Source organism: Monomorium pharaonis, chromosome 1 (genome assembly GCF_013373865.1).
Source record: "Monomorium pharaonis isolate MP-MQ-018 chromosome 1, ASM1337386v2, whole genome shotgun sequence".
Classification (NCBI taxonomy): domain Eukaryota; kingdom Metazoa; phylum Arthropoda; class Insecta; order Hymenoptera; family Formicidae; genus Monomorium; species Monomorium pharaonis.
The window spans coordinates 14,718,183-14,737,694 of record NC_050467.1 but is presented as its reverse complement, the minus strand read 5'-3'; the positions used below and the strand labels follow the sequence as shown (position 1 = coordinate 14,737,694).

The window sequence follows — 19,512 nt, the reverse complement described above, 5'->3', positions numbered from 1 at the left end:
CTCTTCCTCCACTCAATCCTTCTCTCTTCCCCTTTCCTCTCCACTTGTTCTCTTCAGCTCTCTTCCGTCCTCTCCCTCCTTTTCTCCTTCTGGGACCTCTCCTCCTCCTTCTCCTCATCTGCCTCCTCTGCTCTCCTTGCTTCACCTTCCTCATTTCTTCTTGCTTTCTCATTCTCTCCTTCCCTCCTGCTTCTCCTGTCTCTTTCTCACCACTCTCTTCCCCTTCCACGTCTCTTTCCATTTCTCCTCTGTCACCTCCTAGTAACATAAAACAAAAAACATAAGATTTCAATTGACTCCACCAGCTCCTCTCCCCTTTAATTCCCTTCCTCCTTTCCTTCCCCCTCGCCTATTTCCCACTCTTCTTTCCTCTTATTCCACACCCATTCTCTCCCGTCCACCCACATGCTTCTATTCCCCACTTATACTTTCTTTCCCTTATTTCTCTCCTCTTTTGCCCTTTCTAACATCCTCCATCTGATTTTCCTCTCCTCCATCGATAAATCCTCGTCTAACCTTACATCCCAGCGACTCCTTATCTCCGCCCTCCTCTCTAACAACCAGTCTCTATCCTCCTCTCTCACCACCTCCGTTATCACCACTATCGTCCCCCTTTCCCCCACTCTTTCTGATACTACCCCTAAATCTACTTTCCTTCCCGCTTCTCTCTTCATAATCCCCTCTATTATCGCCTTTCTTTCTATCGCCCCCTCCCCCTCCACACCCCTCCACACTATGTTTCTTCTTCTCACCTCCCTTACTCTTCTCTCCCTTTCCGCCTCCCTTACTCTTTCCCACCCTTCTCTCTCCGCCCTCTCCCTCATCCTCCTCTCCATTTCCCTTTCCACCCTTTTCCATGCCTCTATCCCCTTCCCATCTCTCTCCCCATCTTCCTTCTCCTCTCTCTCTGCTCCCTTCCTCTCCTCCTTGCCAGTTCCTCCTGTCTGTCCCTCCTTCGTTCTGCTCCTCTCTTGTCCTCTTCCTTCATCCTCGTCTCTCTCCTCGCCCCCTCTCCTCTCCTTCTCCTCCTCTCCTCTCGTCTCCTGCCACCAGCTCTCCTCGACTCCGTCCTTCCGCCCCTTCTTCTCCTCTTCCCTCCGTTCTCTTCTCCTCTTGTTCTCGCCTTCCCCCATCCTCTCCTCCCTCTTCTCTCCAACCACCTGTTCCCTTTTCCCACTTCTTCCTTCTCTCCCGTCGTCCCGTCCGATCCTCCTCTTCTCCATCTCTCCCTCCTCGTCGTCGTCCCTCTGCGCTTCCTCTTCTCTGCTGCCTCTTCCTCTCTCTTCCCTCATACTCCTCAGCTCTTCCCTCTCACCTGCTACCTCTTCTTCCCTTCTCATGCCTTCTCCTTCCAGCGCCTCTAACCTCTCTTCCAATCCTCTCAGTCTCTCTCCGACTTCCCTCAGTCTCCTTGTCATTTCCCACTTCAAATTCCTCAATTCTCTGCCCAGCTCCTCCATTCTCTCTTCCTCCCTTGCTTCTCTCCTCTCCCCGCCTATTCTCTCCTCTGAGTCCGGCACTCTCTCTCCCTGCACACTTTCACTTTATCTCTTTCTGCACAATCTTTCTCCTCCTGTGTCAGAATCGCTCTGTCGACATGTGCCCTCGATGGACCACGTGTACGGAAACCCGCGTTCCCAAACACGCTACCATCCCGCCCTGGCACTCTTGCCAACTTAACTCTAGCCCCACACTGCCAATCCCTTCCTTCCACCAGATTGACACTCCTCTTCTCTCTTCGCGCTCGCGCTCGCGCTGCCTCACTCCGAGCGCACCGCCATCTGCCCTCCTTCCTTCCTTCACTCCTCTCCTTCGAAACTCTTCTCTGCGTCGCATCTCTCCAGCGCCCTCTCTCTGACCTCTTCTTCTCGTACCTGCCTCCATCTTCCCGGCTTTCGTCTCTCGTTACTCCGATGTCTGCCCCGACTTCTCCATCCTAATATCTTCTCACCTCCATCCTCCATTTACTTCCCTCCAATTGCCCGTCTATGTCCCGGTCTTCTCTTCCCAATCGTCCACTTCTTTCTCTCCTCTCTTTCACATTACACCCTCACCACACTATTCACTCCGGAGCTCCCTGTTTCACCTCCACTCTCAACCACGCCATCTTCCCTTCCCCAGAAAGAAATTTTATAATCATATCTTATTTTGGTAAATTAATATAATTTTTTTTTAATTTTGTACTTTAATTTAAATTTATTTAAAAAAATTTTCTCCAAAAAACATCCAAAAAGTCTTTTTAAAAAGTATTTTAAAATATTTAAAATTAGAATATATCTCAGAATACAATTTTCTAATGACAAAAAAGTAAAATTTTAATAAAGTATTTCTTAGAGAAAAAAAGGAATTTTTACACCTAAAGAAGTTATTAATTTTAAAAATAGGTAAAGGAATAATTATATAAAGGTTTTCCAAAATAAATAAATTTGTATAATTCCTTAAATAATAATCTATAAAAAAACAATTATTATTTAAAACTTATACTAATAATAATTAAACAACTACGTTGTTTTAATTATTATTTATAGATTTTTATACCCTTAAAAAATTTTAAGATTTTTTCTAAAAATCATTAAACCATTTTTTAATAATATTCTTAAAGAAGAATAAAAAGAATGTTAATAGTTTATTAATGAATTCTTAAAAATATGCATTTTTTTAAATTATTTCTATTTTTATACTACTTTATTAAAAATATATTTTTGAAATTTTTAAAGAATTATATCTTTACGTTTATAATTAAAGTTAAAGTTAAAAAATGGATTTCGTAATTATATTTTATTATGGTAATGAAATATACTTTTCTTATGGTTTTCTAAAATATTAGGAATATTCTTTTTTTTCTTATTTTTTTAAACTTTTTTTCTATTAATTAATTTTCAAAAATTTTTTTTTCAATTAAATTAAACATATTTAAGTATTTTTTATGCTTTATTTTTTGTATTTTTCTAAAATATATTTTTTTAATTATAAACTAATCTATTAAATTGTTTTGGTATTTTTTATTATTGATTTAAAAATTTCTTTTTTTTTAAGGATGTATTTTTTTTTTAAATTTTAATTCATGAATAATACTTACCTTTTTTTATTAGGATACAGTAATAAATTTAGAATTTGCTTTCGATTTTTAACTCACAATCATTATCTTGCAATTGTCTCCATTAATTTACTGAGTTTTTACTTATTACTTTGATATATATATATATATATATATGTTTCTGTCTTCTCTAACCTATGTTAAATTAAAATTTAAGTCCGATCATGGTTTTATCGTATTTATTTTCTTTAATTAAATTAATATATTAGTATCTTGTCTTTCTCACCTTTTCTTAATCTCTTAAACCTCTCACCTTTTTTTTCAGATGTACATATAAAAACATCAAACCTCTATTTTCTCAAATTAAAATACTTCCGACGTTTCCTTTGGCTAGTATAATTAATTATTTCTTCTGCGTTCTTTAACGTTTTATTATCATTCGTTAATAGACAAATTACAATCATGCCTTTGAAAATAGCTGTTTATTTTTTCCAAAAGAAATAAATTAAAAGTTTTTTTTAATACTTTTATAGACATATTCATTTACTATACATACAATCACACTTTTCCTAAGAAACAAATATCCAAACTTTCTCAATCTCACAAACACATACATACACTAACACAACTATTTATTTTTTTACATTTTATCATTTTAAAATAGTTTCCCCTCCCTAATTCACTCCTACTCATATACAATATAAACACATAGCCTCTCTAACTAAAAAAAATTGTTTCTCTCCAGCGATTACTCTCCTTTTTTTAAAAAAAGGCTTTTTTAATTATAAACTTTTAATCATTCAACTTTTTTTATAACCTTTTTTTGAGTTACACCACAACAACCTTCAGTCTCATCCTCATAATCATTCTTTGTGACCCATTTCAATTTCTCAGGTTTTTTAAAATTATATTTAATTATTTTTTTTAACAAATTAATTATTTATACATTTAAATTACCATCTTAATTAATTTATTACATTTATTTCTAAAAATTTTTTTTGTTTTCATTCCTTATCTTTTTCTTAATTTCCGGAACATTATCTTCCTGCATACTATTTTCCGTCCTTTTTAGAGTCTTCTTTCTTCTTCTGCTCCTCCATTTCTTTTTCAAATTTTTTTTGCACCTCGACCAAAATATTATTCCAGTCATTTTTTAATTCTTAAATTTTAAATTATTCATAATAAATTTTTTTTTAAGAATAAATCTTAATTAATTTTTTTTCCAAACTTAAAGATTTGTTATTTTTTAAATACTTTTTTTCAAATCTTCAATTTCGCTTTTTTTTATATCACTATCATAATTCTCTTTCAGAATTTCCTTCAAAGGTTTTTCTAAATCTTTTTAAATGTTTTTTTTTTAATTTTTTGCGTATAAATTGTGCATTTTAAAAAACGCCAAATTTTGTTTTTTGTACAAAACTATGATTTTATAATCTGTAAAATTCTTATCACATTTTTATTATTTATTTGTGCTTAGTATAATTTATTATTTATCTTTTATTTATAAACCGTATTTCATCTTTAAATTACCTTACTATAAATAATATATTTTGAACTTTATCTTATTAGGCTTTTTTTGTAATTTTAGTTTCTAAATTATCATTAAACCTTTCTTTTTTTTACACCATTAATCTAAAATTTATTTTAAAAACCATTTCTTTTTAAAAATTTAACAAATATATAATTTCTTAAAATATACTTATTTATAGCTCAATTTACCATATTTTTAAACAATATATTTAATTAATGTTTATTTCCCAAAGTTAAATTACAATTATGTCCCAAAGTTAAATTACAATTCTATACATTTCTTTTTTTTAAATAAATAAGTAATTAGTTTTTTATTTTTTAAATACATGCCTTTTTTAAAATTAAAAATTGTCTCTTTTCTACTTTTAGACGAATTTAATTAAACATCTATATATATTTAAAAAATCTTTTTTTAAATTTACTTCTATACTTATTTTATAATCCTTTTTTTTTAATTCGCAAACATACCCTTTTTTTAAAAATCATAAAGTTAAAGTTAATCAGGATTATCAATATACATTTTTGTATTAACTTTTTTTAACCCTCTGCCTACACATGGGGTTACGGTAATTCCAGTCGATTTTGAAATGTTCGCTACTTAAAAGTATTTAGCAAGAGGACGCTGGAACCAGGGGGGGAAAAAAGTTTGAACTATGCTCTAGTTATTTCTCTTTGGGCGTTGTGAATGTTCTGAAAACAACAGAAGTAGGAGCATTTAAAGTGTGTGTTGGGGTTACAATTACCCCGTGTGTAGGGAACGTAACAAAAAAAATGGAAAAGTTCCAAATTTGAAGGGTAAGTAAAGTTATTTTTTTGTTCATTACGCATTATTTAGGCATAAAGTACTTATATATATTACCAATGTCGCGATCACTTTGCAAAAATATGCTGCAATTGTAGCATTACAAATTAAAAAATTTTTTTATAATAAATAAAATCTTTTGTAATAAATATTTTTTGTATTAATAATTATGTTTTTGAGTATTAATAATTGTTTTTTAAATAAATATTACTATTTTCTTTTACTATTGTGTTTAAACTGCATTCATTTTTTACTAAATTCACATTACAAAATAAATATATTTTTTGAACAGAATAAAAAAACTGATAATAGATTTTTAAAGTACAACTCTTCCCCTTTCCATTGATCACGATTTTAATTACTTTATTTATTTTTTTCTAATAAATACGGGCGTTCAAAAAAAGGCAAATTTTTACAAAAATTTTTCGTTCCTCTCATTCTTTTCAAAAAATCTCTTTTCTTTTAATATCTTCGACTTTTCAGCCAAGACCATCATAATTCTAAGATTTTTTCCTTTCGATTTAAAAAAAAAAGAAGTTAAAATCGATTAAATACATTTGGAGATATAAGTCAACGAAATTTTGGGGTTAGCGTAACCCCTGTGTGTAAGAATCGGGAGAAAAATAAGATGTGTAGGCAGAGGGTTAATTAATATATTTTTAACTTTATTAGGTCTTATTAGGTGTTTTTTTAGTGGAAAATTTTAAATTCTAAATTATCATTACTCCTTTTTTTAAAGAATATTCTTTTTATTGTACATACAAAACATTTATTCTAAAATTAGTTATTAGAAACTTTACTTTTTAAAAATTTTACTAATATATTTATATTTTTTAAATTAATTATTTGTAGCTCAAATTACTATACTTTTAATTAATATTTTTATTTATTTTTTATTAGGTCCATAGTTACATTAAAATTCTATACATTTTTTTTAATTTTTTAAAATTAATAAATTAGCTTCTGGATTTTAAATAGACATTTTTCTATTTTAAATTTTACCTCGTTTGCCGAATGATTAAGAATTTTCTTTACAAATAGTGTAAATTCTTTTTTTTTTAATTCGAACCTATAGTAGTAGCCTTCCTCCTTAAAAAATGCTAAATTTTGAGACCAATTGCAAGAGAATCCTCCGAAAAAATGCAAAATTTTGAGATCAGTTGCAAGAGGATCGGACCACAAATGACGGAGGAGTTCGCAACAATACAATTTTTTGTCCAAAAAACGTATATTTTTACCCATCATTTTTTAAACACCCTGGGGCTCGATTCTTGAATTCATTCGCAAGAAAACGTATGCGCAACGTATACCCGCTGTAACAGAAAAGTTGCAAGTTTATTGGTTAAAAGCCATACGGTAGCCAATAAATTTTCAACTTTTCTGTAAGAACAGAATTTGCGAATACGTTTCTCTTGCAAATGAATTCAAGAATCGAGCCCGTTTTTTAAAAATTCGAGCCCATAGTAGCCATCCCCGGAAAAAATGCTAAATTTTGAGACCAATTGCAAAAGGATCAGACCAAAAAGAACGGAGTACTTTGCGGGCAAACAGACTTCAGTCATTTATACGTATATTAAGGCCTATCTTTTTGAAACGCCTTGTTTTTGAAAAATGGACTCCCCGGTTAAAATGCAAAATTTTGAGACCAGTTGCAAGAGAATCATACCACAAATGACGGAGGAGTTCGCGACAATACAATTTTTTGTCCAAAAAACGTATTTTTTTGCCCATCATTTTTGAAACACCCTGTTTTTGAAAAATTCAAATCCATAGTAGCCATCCTCTGAAAAAATGCAAAATTTTGAGACCAATTGCAAGAAGATCGAACCTCCAATAACGGAGTAGTTCGCGGATAGAGTTCAGTCATTTATACGTATATTAAAGCCTATCATTTTTGAAACACCCTGTTTTTGAAAAATTCGAGTCCATAGACGCCATCCCCGGAAACAATGCTAAATTTTGAGACCAGTTGCAAGAGGATCGGATCACAAATGACGGAAGAATTCGCGGGAATACAAACTTTAGTCAAAAAAACGTATATTTTTACCCATCATTTTTGAAACAACCTGTTTTTGAAGAATTCGAATCCATGGTAGCAGTCTCCGGAAAATTTGCTAAATTTTGACACCAGTGGCGTTAAGATCGGACCACAAATGATGAAGCAGTCTGAGGAGTTACGGACATACATACATCACAACTGATATATATAGATATATATACTTATTTTAAAACTGCTATGTAAGAATTTGTGCACAATGTCAGGATTTGGATAGAAAGTAGGAAAAATGACGTAGAAAGTCAATGCCACAGAAGAGAAAAATAAGTTACTAAGAAAATATTTTGGGACATTTAATTTTTTTAACTTACTGAATATTAGGCAATAATGCAATCACAAATAATTTACTGTAGAAAATAACTGATAATTTCATATAAATTAGTTGATGTGACAACCACTGTGCTCAATTAATAGAAATTGCCTAAAGCTATGAATGCAATTTAGACATATAAATGATACAACTGCTATTAAAATCAACACCTGCGTTTTATCATGACATTTAAACCAATTTCTTTGCCTCAAAGAAACTCTTAAGATGTTTCATTTGCCATGCACCCATTATTAAAACAACTATCGTCTGAGTGAGAGACCACCAGAACACTCGGCGATGAGTACTTTCAGATGTTTGTCTAAAGCGCTCTTCTCGATACTGAAAAATTTTTAATGTTTTTGCATAATGTTTTTTCTCACAATAATTATAATATTACTCTATACAGAAACATTTTATTACCCTCTGATAATTTTGCTCCTTTGTTATTTGTCCAACTTGATCTAAGAGCTGACGTATTCTAAGTTGAAGCTCTGATAATTTTTCTTTCTGTGCTACATTGGCATAATCAATCGCATGTTCCCCTACTTGAATATCCAAATGTACTCTCTGTAAATAAAATATAATTTTTCAACATGACTTGTTTATTAATTTTTTTCATTACTTTTTTATTTAATAAGCGACAATATATACAGGTATCTTACCAATTGAGTACCGCTGAACCAGGCTGTACTATTAGAATACAAGCAGATTACATGTTCTCCTGGAGTATGCGAGGTAAAGGAAATTCGACCTTCAGAACTATAAACTCGAGAGAGAATAGGTTTGTCATCAGGATCCTTTATTTCAACATGCATACCAATGCCAGGACTACTTGGCATAAAACCTCCACTTCTTGGATCATAAAGTTCCACTTTGTAATTGACTACAAATTATGGATAAAGAAATATTTGTTGTGTAAATAGCAGATAAAAGTAGAAAGCGAAACAAATTCTCTTCTAACCTTTAAACTGCCAGAAAATAGAGGTTAGATAACACTATAGAAAAGTTACAAAAGTATGCCTATATACTAGGTACATCCTATGCAAAGTTCTAACAAGTTCTGGGCCATAGTGGCCCTGCCGGCAATTTAAAGATTAACGTCGCTAAAGATAATTGGACGAGAAAAAAGTGATAATAGTTAAAAACTAAAATGATAAAAGGTAATATTTTAAAGTACCTAAAACCGTAGTGTCATCGGGAATCTCTTCAATGAAGCATTTTCGCTCAGTTTCACCGATATGAAAATATAGACCAGCTCCAAAGTGGAGAATACACAGAAAGACAGAAAAGATACTTGCGTGTTTTAACATATTTTGCATGGTATAGGGTACAATGCCAATGACAAGATGATGAAATTACGAATAATGTTCGCACGCATGCCAGACGAGACAGTGAAAACCAACAAAATTACAACAGACAGAACAAGACGGAACGGAATACACGTCACCTTCGAAAATTGAGAATATAATAGAGATGGGCAAACGGTTCGCGAACCGTTCGATTGAACCGATTCTCATCAAAACCCTTGTTCGTTTTGTCGGTTCTGGGTGTACTCGGAGCAAATCCAAGCAGACCAACTCTAATAGGTTGATTCTGATGATGCCAACCTATTAGGGTGCCGTCACATGCGGCGTAACTTGCGTAAGGCCAGGGGCTCGATTCTTGAATTCATTTGCAAGAGAAACGTATTCGCAAATTCTGTTCTTACAGAAAAGTTGAAAATTTATTGACTATCGTATGGCTTTTAACCAATAAACTTGCAACTTTTCTGTTAGAACGGGTATTTGCGCATACGTTTTCTTGCGAATAAATTCAAGAATCGAGCCCCAGGGGCTCTATTCTTGAATTCATTCGCAAGAGAAACGTATTCGCAAATTCTGATCTTACAGAAAAGTTGGAAATTTATTGGCTATCGTATGGCTATTAACCAATAAACTTACAACTTTCTGTTAGAGTGAGTATTTGCGTATACGTTTCTCTTGCGAATGACTTCAAGAATCGAGCCCCAGATCTACAATAGGGGTCTGTTCGCGTCACATGCTCCAACATGCTCTTATTCACCCCAACGCACTCCAATACGTTGATTCCGATGACGCCAACCTATTAGAATGCGTTGGAGTGAGTAGAAGCATGTCGGGGCATGGCGACGCGAACAAACCATAGGTGTAGTAAGCCTTAAGACCTAAGGAATTAACCAATTATATTTGTTTATTCTTCTCACATTCAATTATAATTGGTCAGTTTCTTATGGCATAAGGCTTACTACACCTATGGTTTGTTCGCGTCGCCATGCTTCGACATGCTCCTATTCACTCCAACGCATTCTAATAGGTTGGCGTCATCGGAATCAACGTATTGGAGTGCGTTGGGGTAAATAGGAGCATATTGGGGCATGTGACGCGAACAAACCACTATTGTAGATCCGGGCTAATGCGTAATGCGGGGTCTACAATGGCAGTAGGAGTAAGGCCGGATTTACAATAGGTGTAGTAAGCCTTATGCCATAAGAAATTGATTAATTATAATCGAATATGAGAAGAATAAACGAATATAATTCGTTAATTTCTTAGAGCTTAAGACTTACTACACCTATTGTAGATCCGGCCTTAAGGGCCATCTACAATGGAGTGTTTTAGCCGTAACAGCACTAAAACTACGGCAATGCTGTCTAGAATAAAAACGACGTAGCAATAACATACAAGCCGGCCATCAAAGAAAGGCGACCAAAAACTAATCTCGAATGCCCCAACGCTCATCGTAAGCACGCAATGAATTGGCTCAATGTCTGCTGTAGGCTGTAAACAGTAAAGCAATACGAAATGGAGACATTTCCTACGACTACTGCTACGGCCTACGACTCTCCATTGTAGATGGCCCTTTAGGGCCATCGCACACACTATAGGTGCAATAGTTATTTCCGGTAACTTTAGAGAAAGAAGTACTGTTTCTCTCTCGCACCTCTTCTGGACACTGTTTTCTATACACAAACTGTAGGCAATTGCCGATCCATATCTATAAGGTCTATGGTAAGATCGTTGAATCAATCAGCTCCTAGGCCGGTATTCATAGTCAAATCTTATTTCAAAATCGTCTCAAGCAATGTCTTAAAATGCTAATACGGCTCTGTGGCCGGTATTCATAGTCGGATCTTATATTTAAGATCATCTTAAGTACTGTCTTAAGATGCCATCAACCAATCACAGAGCCGTATTAGCATCTTAAGACATTGCTTGAAACGATCTTGAAATAAGATTTGACTATGAATACCGGCCTGTGATTGGTTGATGGCATCTTAAGACAGTACTTAAGATGATCTTAAATATAAGACCCGACTATGAATACCGGTCCTAGTATAAGGTCGTCATATTGATTTACATAATATGCTTAAGGGCCATCTACAATGGAGAGTCGTAGGCCGTAGCAGTAGTCGTAGGCCGGTATTCATAGTCAAATCTTATTTCAAGATCGTCTCAAGCAATGTCTTAAGATGCTAATACGGCTCTGTGATTGGTTGATGGCATCTTAAGACAGTACTTAAGATGATCTTAAATATAAGATCCGACTATGAATACCGGCCGTAGAAAATGTCTTCACTTCGTATTGCTTTACTGTTTAGGCCTGGGGCTTGATTCTTGAATTCATTCGCAAGAAAACGTATTCGCAAATTCTGTTCTTACAGAAAAGTTAGAAATTTATTGGCTATCGTATGGCTATTAACCAATAAACTTACAACTTTCTGTTAGAGCGAGTATTTGCGTATACGTTTCTCTTGCGAATGAATTCAAGAATCGAGCCCCTGGGCCCCGATTCTTGAATTCATTTGCAAAAGAAACGTATTCGCAAATTCTGTTCTTACAGAAAAGTTGAAAATTTATTGGCTATCGTATGGCTTTTAACCAATAAACTTGCAACTTTTCTGTTAGAGCGGGTATTTGCGCATACGTTTTCTTGCGAATGAATTCAAGAATCGAGCCCCAGGCCTTACAGCCTACAGCCATAGAGCTTATAGATATGGACCGGCAATTGCCTACAGTTTGTGTATAGAAAACGGTGTCCAGAAGAGGTGCGAGAGAGAAACAGACTTTTTAGTACTTCTTTCTCTAAAGTTACCGGAAATAACTATCGCGCATGTCAGCGCATGCATACATATGTATATACATAAATATACACATATTAAGTTAAAACACGTGACTAGATCCGTGACCAATCATTGAATTTCAATGTATAATATGTGCAAGCATGCGCGAAACATATTTCCGGATTTTTTAGAGAGAGAAGTGTGGACACGGTTTCGCTTGGTATTGCCAGTCCATATCTATAAGATCTATCCCAGTGAACACAGTAATATAGCAGCAGTGTAGCAGCAATGTAACCGAATATAACAGGTTACGTTACTCTGAAATTACACGTAACTTACATGTAAGTTACAATTTCCGACTTAGCAATATAACATGTTATCTAACCGTTACACAACAGTTACAAAGAAAAATAAAATAAAATAAAAATTTCATTTTTTTTTAATTATTTTTATCAACAGTACATACTACATTTAGAATAAATTTTTATTAATTAATTAAATTTAAATTATGTAATTTTTTATTTTATTCTTATTTGCCGCTGCTAGGTTTGAACCCGGAACCTTAGGATGACGAACCTTGTACTCTACTTGCTACGTCAATTTGACTCATCGATATGGGTACTTGTTATTGTCTACATATACTTATATGTTATAAACTGACGCAACTATATTATTTTTTATAAAAGCAATTAAATTTTGCAAAACATATTAAAAATAAATAGCATTAATTTATTTACTTATTAATTTCATTGTTAAATTTATCTTTTTCCATAACCTTAATAATTTGATGGAAATTGCGATCTATTTAATCTTTGAAACGTTCAAAGGATTAATTAGATGGTTAACTATATAGATCGTAATTCTAAGAAAAATTGAATAGTATACATTTATTATTCTGTTTTTGTTCAGCACATGATGAATTTCGATTTTGTGCATTTTTTGTGCGCAGTAATTATAGACAAACCGTTATTTTTGAAAACATTATCTTTATAATAATTTTTTTTATTATTAAATAGATCTATCATTCAGGATGTTATAATGTTGTCTGATTTCTGAGTCAACTACGATGCATTATTCCGTAATAACATTGATACGAACGTGTTATGTTACGATTATACAATTTTTGTTGAATAACTGTAACGCCAAAACGATGTATAACAGCTATATCACTTGCGTATAACAAATATTACGTAACAGGTTATTTTCATGTCATATAACACCTACATATCACAAGAATAACAATGTTAAATTACTTGTAACTTCCATGTTATATTGCCGCTATAAAATGTGTTCACTGGGATGAGTGTAACACAGTGTCCACTAGTGTGAGGAAGACACACTGACATGTTCTTTCTCACACTAATGGACACTGTGTTACACTGTGTCCACTAATGTGAGCGAGACACACTGACATGTTCTTTCTCACACTAATGCTAAGACTCCATGTATGCGGTGAGCTCAGGCAAACGCATGCGGTGACCAATCAAAATTCAAGCGCTTGCTGTGACTTGCCGGAATCCGACCTGCGCCTGGTTGCTGATTGGTCACCGCATGCGTTTGCCGGAGCTCACCGCAGACATGTGGTTTGTTCGCGTCGCCATGCTCCGACATGCTCCTACTCACTCCAACGCATTCTAATAGGTTGGCGTCATCGGAATCAACGTATTGGAGTGCGTTGGGGTGAATAGGAGCATGTCGGAGCATGTGACGCGAACAGACCCACTGTGTTACACTGGCTTACAAGAAAACCTCGCGAACTCGAAAATTCTGATTTTAATGAAACTTGGCATAAATGTAGAGGGGGTAAATACATAAATTTAGAAATTTATCGTAGCTGCCCATAAACGGTTTAAAGGGGTGAAACCACCCTTCAAAGATTGAGACATTTTTCGTTTTCTCGATATATCTCGTAAACTAAACAAAATATTAAAAAATGTTTTATACAAAAGTTTTACAATAAAAGTACTTCTATCTAACTACAGTAATTAAATTTAAAAAAAAAATTTTTTTAAACAATTGTTTTTTAATTTTTGAAAAAAAATTTTTTTTCAAAATTTTATTAATGTAGTTAGATAGAGATATTGTTACCATAAAACTTTTGTATAAAACATTTTTTGATATCTCCAATACTTTTCGAGATATATCGGAAAAAGCAAAAATCTGCTCTACACTATGCACTGAAAAAAGCATGAGAGAATGCGATAGCACCGCGACGGAGAGCGTTAAAAAATATTTTTAAAAAATTTTTTATTAAGGTTTATTTATGATATTGAATATAATATAAGATACTAAAAATGTAATAAAAAAATATTAAAAAATTAATAAGTAATGCATTATTTTTTAATTTGCATTTTCATTACCCTGATTCAAACTATATTGTTCAATGTATAATGCCACACTAAAATATGTTAATTTTGTATCTAGACATGGATATATCTCTATAACATCCACATACATGGATTTATCAATATAAGAAAAGATTTTGGACGCGATACTTTTGCAAGATCGACAGAGAGCGAAATAATGACTTAATTGACAAATCATATAGCCGATTTGGATTGGCAGATGTCGTCGATCTGCATCGACTCTTTGGCATGTCACCGCTAATGGATCCGGACCAAGAAGTCTGGATATAAATATTTTATATTATATTATATTATTATATTACTATATTATATTAATATTATTTACTCTTTCTCTCTCACTCACATCAGCATGCATTCACGTGCGACATTATTATATTATATTATTACATATTATTATATTATACAAAATATTATTATTTTATATTACTTTATTTTATTATATTTTTAGTATCTTATATTATATTTAATATCATAAATAAACCTTAATAAAAAATTTCTTTAAAATATTTTTTAACGCTCTCCGTCGCGGTGCTATCGCATTCTCTCATGCTTTTTTCAGTGCATAGTGTAGAGCAGATTTTTGCTTTTTCCGATATATCTCGAAAAGTATTGGAGATATCAAAAAATGTTTTATACAAAAGTTTTATGGTAACAATATCTCTATCTAACTACATTAATAAAATTTTGAAAAAAATTTTTTTTTCAAAAATTATAAAACAATTGTTTAAAAAAAATTTTTTTTTAAATTTAATTACTGTAGTTAGATAGAAGTACTTTTATTGTAAAACTTTTGTATAAAACATTTTTTAATATTTTGTTTAGTTTACGAGATATATCGAGAAAACGAAAAATGTCTCAATCTTTGAAGGGTGGTTTCACCCCTTTAAACCGTTTATGGGCAGCTACGATAAATTTCTAAATTCATATATTTACCCCCTCTACATTTATGCCAAGTTTTATTAAAATCAGAATTTTCGAGTTCGCGAGGTTCCCTTGTTAGTTTACATCGTCAAAACCTTAGTACGCGTATTAAGTTTGGTGCGCACCAAAGCCTTAGTACGGGCGCGTTTACATCGAATGTACTAAGCATGTACTGTAAAAAATATAATACAAATTTAATTCATGTTGATGTCTCCTACTAAGACATTTTCACACCGGTTTTTAGATTTTAGCACTGAGGTTATGCTCAATTGCTAAATTCTCTCTAAAATGCGTTTTATGCGTTTACATCGACATTTGTATCACTTGGTACGCGTATCAGTTTAGTCACAGTTTAGTTATAACCAGTTACGACAGTACAGTCGGAACCTTTGATGTTTATGTTACCTAGTCACGTGACCATCCGCCATGTTTTGGATTGTAAAAAAGCGCGTTATTCGAAGATATAAAACAAAAAAAGATAGTAAAAATATTTCTTATGATTCGTGTCAAATTGTTATTAAAGAGAAAAGTGAATAAATAAAAAAAATTACAGAAAAAGTTAAAAAAAGTTAAATTCTGAAATGAGGTTAAACAATAATAAATAAATGGATTTTTTGGAGAACCAAAAAATTTTATTCCTGCGTTTCGTCCAGATATGTTTTTACACATGACACAGGAAAATCCATCTTTACTAACTTTACTCATTATTATAATTTATTTCAAAATAAATGATATTGAAAAAAACACTGAAGATGATCTTCATTAATAATCTTTTCAAAATAATACCTAATTAATATCGCTTAATATCACTGAAAAAATATTCACACAATATAACCTCTAACACGCAATTATCACATGTCTAGCTCATAGCTTCGTACCGCGTGGCTCGCCATGTCCGCCATATTTTAGATAGTACAGTTGACGCATGCGTCGTAAAATATTATACGAAGAATTTCGCTGACTGTCGTAACTGGTTATAGCTAAACTGTGGTTTAGTACGATACTCCTACTTGATACGCTCGTACCAAATTGATCCGGCAGCGTTTACATCGTGCGTACTAAATATTTAGTACGAATTTGATACCTGAATATGGTACCTGATACGCGTATCAAATGCACGATGTAAACTAAGCCATTGCTACGTCGTTTTTATTCTAGACAGCATTGCCGTAGTTTAGTGCTGTTACGGCTAAAACACTCCATTGTAGATGGCCCTTTAGGCTGCGGTCCACTTGACGCTACAAATGCTTTGAAGCGTTGGATTGACCAATCGAAACAAAGATTTTTACGAATTGACCAATCAAAGAATGCTTCGAAACGTTTGTAGCGTCAAGTGGACCGTAGCCTTATTGGCCTAGCGCTCTTAAGCGGGTCACACACACTTTCCGTAGAACGTAACAGTAAGGTTTTGACCAATCACGTACTTGATTTAGTCGCTTACTGTTAAGGTGCCTTTTCACGCTGACGCTTGACGCTCATTTTCAGCGTCAAAAGACATTACGTGACTAAAAATGACGAATAAGTATCTTTATTTTTATTCACGTGATGTCTTTTGACGCTGAAAATGAGCGTCAAGCGCCAGCGTGAAAAGGCACCTTTACGGTCACCCAATTCAACATGTCGAAACCTTACTGTTACGTTCTACGGAAAGTGTGTGTGACCAGCTTTATGCTATGCATATGCAGGTTATGCCACTTCGTGTGTGATGGGCCCTTATACTGTTATTGTGTTGTTAGTGTTTACAGGATTTCTGTATAAATATCTTTGAGTTTGAGATTAAAATGTCAAAAATGAATTCAAAAGATAAAGACAGTAAAACATTGCACGATAAATTAAAACAATTTTTTCGCATAAATAAAGGTAAATCTGTTTCGGGCTTACATATCTCCTTATATTGCAAATTTGATATTACGTCCGGTATATTTATAATCACATAAATTCTCATTTTGCAGGAAGTTATAAGAGTCGCGAAGAGTTGACTTTGACTTATGATATCGAAAAAGAAATTAGTCCTGATAGTCCAGTGCATCATCGTACAAAAGTGATTAAGGAGCTTCGTGATGCAGTGCTCAATCAACAGTGGGAAGATGTAAGTAAAAGATTATAATGCCATTCTAAATATTTACATATATAAAAGATCTGAAAAAAATCACAGATTTTTATATTTGATTTAAGTGATAATATTTAATTCGCCAGTGAATTAAAACCAATATTGCTTGTTTTGGATGACCTGACTGCTTTATTAAATCAATATATGTTAACACAACGTTTCGACCCTTATTTTGGGTCCTTCTCAAGTGTAATTTATAATTGTAAAAACATAATGTATAAATGAAAATATAATATCTATATAATTTTCTATGAATTTAATGTGACAGATACAGAAGTACTTCAAATTGTGCAGTTTTAAAAGTAAGTAGAAAAGAAAAAAGAAACATAAAGGAGAGACAGAAAAAACAAAAAAATTTTTATAGTGAATTACCTTCCATGTAATAAATTTTCTAATACGTAGAAACTTCGTGCAACCATCTCATTTGTCATGAATTATGCAAGTAAATCATAAGTCTGAAGCTAAAATTGCATTTCTTTAAAATATTGTTGATAGAATATATTTTATTTAGAAATAAATAACTTATATGATTGTGAGTCAGTTTAAATTTTATAAACATCAAACATTAGTAAAGTATCCCTTGTGTTTGAGTAAAATATGTCATTTATTTATTAAAAAGGTGATACTATAAAACATGTAATATAAAACATGTAAAAGATGTAGAAGTTTAGTGGTAGTTTAGTGGGAATAAAAATCACACTGATAAAAATCACGACCATTACACAGCTGTAGTTAACAAGAAACTAATTTAGATGACAAATGTGATGGTTTGAAGCCTATTATCAAGCTATAAGATAAATAAATATTTGACTAAATACTTGTGTATCTGTAAGATTAAACCAACTCAATTATACGTAAATAAGATTTAAATTCTCTGTGTCTTTTTGTGCATTGACAGTATAAGAGTGTTTTTTGATGAGAAACATCTTCACAATTTCTCTTTTTTTAACATTTTTCTCTTTATTTAAAATTTCAGGTGCTGACCAGTTGAAATCATGATTATGTGGTAGATGATGCTTGCTTATGACAGACTGATTGCTTTCATGTTTTTTAATATTTTGTTTATGTTCTTTCAATCTAGTTTCAAGGTGTCTTTTTGTTTCTGATATATGTTACATTGTAGTCATTGCAATTTATTTGGTATACTATATCTGTATTTTTATTAAGTTCTAGCTTATCTTTGCCCTTTTTTATAAGTTGATCAAGTTTTTTGGAGTATTGTATATACCGTTTTAAGCCCACCTTTATTTAGAATCAAACGTAAATTTTTACTTATGCTTTTGATGTAGGGAATGGTAATGCAGTATTTTATATAAAATTTGTTTTTTTTTATCGTTGGTGTTAATGTTATTACAAAACTTTAATTCTTTGAATCGTTTTTTGATGTGTGTGTTAATAACCTGTGTAGGAAAGCAGTTATTTAAAAGGACACTTTTTACAATTTCTAAATTTTCTTGGTGGAACCATTCGTCTGAGAGTAAAATTGCTTTACCAACCAGGCACATGATAGTGTTAATCTTATGTTTTAATGGATGATTAGAATAAAAATTTATATATCTACCCGAAAATGTGGATTTTTTATACCAATTTGTGATGAGTTTCTTTCTTTTTCTAATAATTGATGTATCTAGAAAATTAATAGAGTTATTATATTCAATCTTATAAGTGAATTTTAGTTGTGGGTGATAACTGTTGAAAACGTCAAGAATGTCATTAACACCAACTTTTGGAACTATTGCAAAAACATCATAAACATACCTGCAAAACATAGACATATCAAATTGTAAACCTCGCAAGCATTCTGTCTTGAGATCCTCCATCACAATATCCACAAGAATTGGGGATAACGGAGATTGCATGGAGCTACCATGAATCTGCTTGTAGAATTGTCTATTAAAACAAAAACTCGTGAAAGTTAGAATGAGCTCTATAGCATATAAAAATTGGAGCAAGCTAAATAAAGTGACAGGTGAAATATATTGCCAACGTTTTTTAATTCCATTTAGTATTAAGTCTTTTGGAATATTGGTGAATAATGCGGTGACATCCAATGATATCAAAAGCTCATTCTTGTCGATAATTCTGTTCTTGATCATCTCGACAAGGTTGAAGGTAGTTTGCTATAAAAAATTTTTTGTTTTTTCTGTCTCCTTTATGTTTCTTTTTTTTTCTACCTATTTTTAGAACTGCACAATTTGAAGTACTTTTATATCTGTCACATTTTATAGGAAATTATATAGATATTATATTTTCGTTTATACATTATTTTTATAATTGTAGATTACACTTGAGACGGACCCAA

At 32.7% G+C, this 19,512-nt stretch overlaps 3 protein-coding genes across 8 annotated transcripts in view; 1 reads left to right on the top strand and 2 right to left on the bottom strand.

Annotated features, from left to right (window-relative positions):
- Nucleotides 1–422: 422 nt before the first annotated feature.
- LOC118646497 (vicilin-like seed storage protein At2g18540) lies at nucleotides 423–1,460 on the bottom strand. The gene has a single exon (XM_036289520.1). The coding sequence runs from the start codon at nucleotides 1,458–1,460 to the stop codon at nucleotides 423–425; it is 1,038 nt and encodes a 345-aa protein (XP_036145413.1).
- A 6,233-nt stretch (nucleotides 1,461–7,693) lies between these two features.
- Nucleotides 7,694–9,214, bottom strand: LOC105840888 (transmembrane emp24 domain-containing protein eca). The gene is made up of 4 exons (XM_012687972.3): nucleotides 8,913–9,214; nucleotides 8,398–8,618; nucleotides 8,156–8,302; nucleotides 7,694–8,074 (listed from the first exon to the last, which is right to left on the bottom strand). Exons 1-4 carry the CDS (start codon nucleotides 9,052–9,054, stop codon nucleotides 7,925–7,927), a joined length of 660 nt encoding a protein of 219 aa, XP_012543426.1. The 5' UTR covers nucleotides 9,055–9,214; the 3' UTR covers nucleotides 7,694–7,924.
- A 7,532-nt stretch (nucleotides 9,215–16,746) lies between these two features.
- The window catches only part of LOC105837229 (tuberin), a 210,931-nt gene continuing 208,165 nt past the window's right edge, over nucleotides 16,747–19,512 (top strand). For 5 of the 6 annotated variants that reach the window (XM_036289113.1, XM_036289124.1, XM_036289100.1 and 2 more), the window contains exons 1-2: nucleotides 16,882–16,960; nucleotides 17,053–17,189. In XM_036289113.1, the coding sequence (XP_036145006.1) occupies nucleotides 16,882–16,960; nucleotides 17,053–17,189 (216 nt within the window). Of the gene's footprint in view, nucleotides 16,961–17,052; nucleotides 17,190–19,512 lie in introns of all 6 variants that reach the window. The other variant, XM_036289105.1, reaches the window with a different exon arrangement.

What these genes read in the sequence shown, in the direction of transcription:
- LOC105840888 (XM_012687972.3), bottom strand. Translation starts at nt 9,054, where the DNA reads ATGCAAAATATGTTAAAACACGCAAGTATCTTTTCTGTCTTTCTGTGT. An exon ending in CGATGACACTACGGTTTTAG is followed by an intron (nt 8,619 to 8,912) that starts GTACTTTAAAAT and finishes CATAATTTGTAG; the next exon opens with TCAATTACAAAGTGGAACTT. An exon ending in GGTTCAGCGGTACTCAATTG is followed by an intron (nt 8,303 to 8,397) that starts GTAAGATACCTG and finishes TTTTATTTACAG; the next exon opens with AGAGTACATTTGGATATTCA.
- LOC118646497 (XM_036289520.1), bottom strand. Translation starts at nt 1,460, where the DNA reads ATGGAGGAGCTGGGCAGAGAATTGAGGAATTTGAAGTGGGAAATGACA.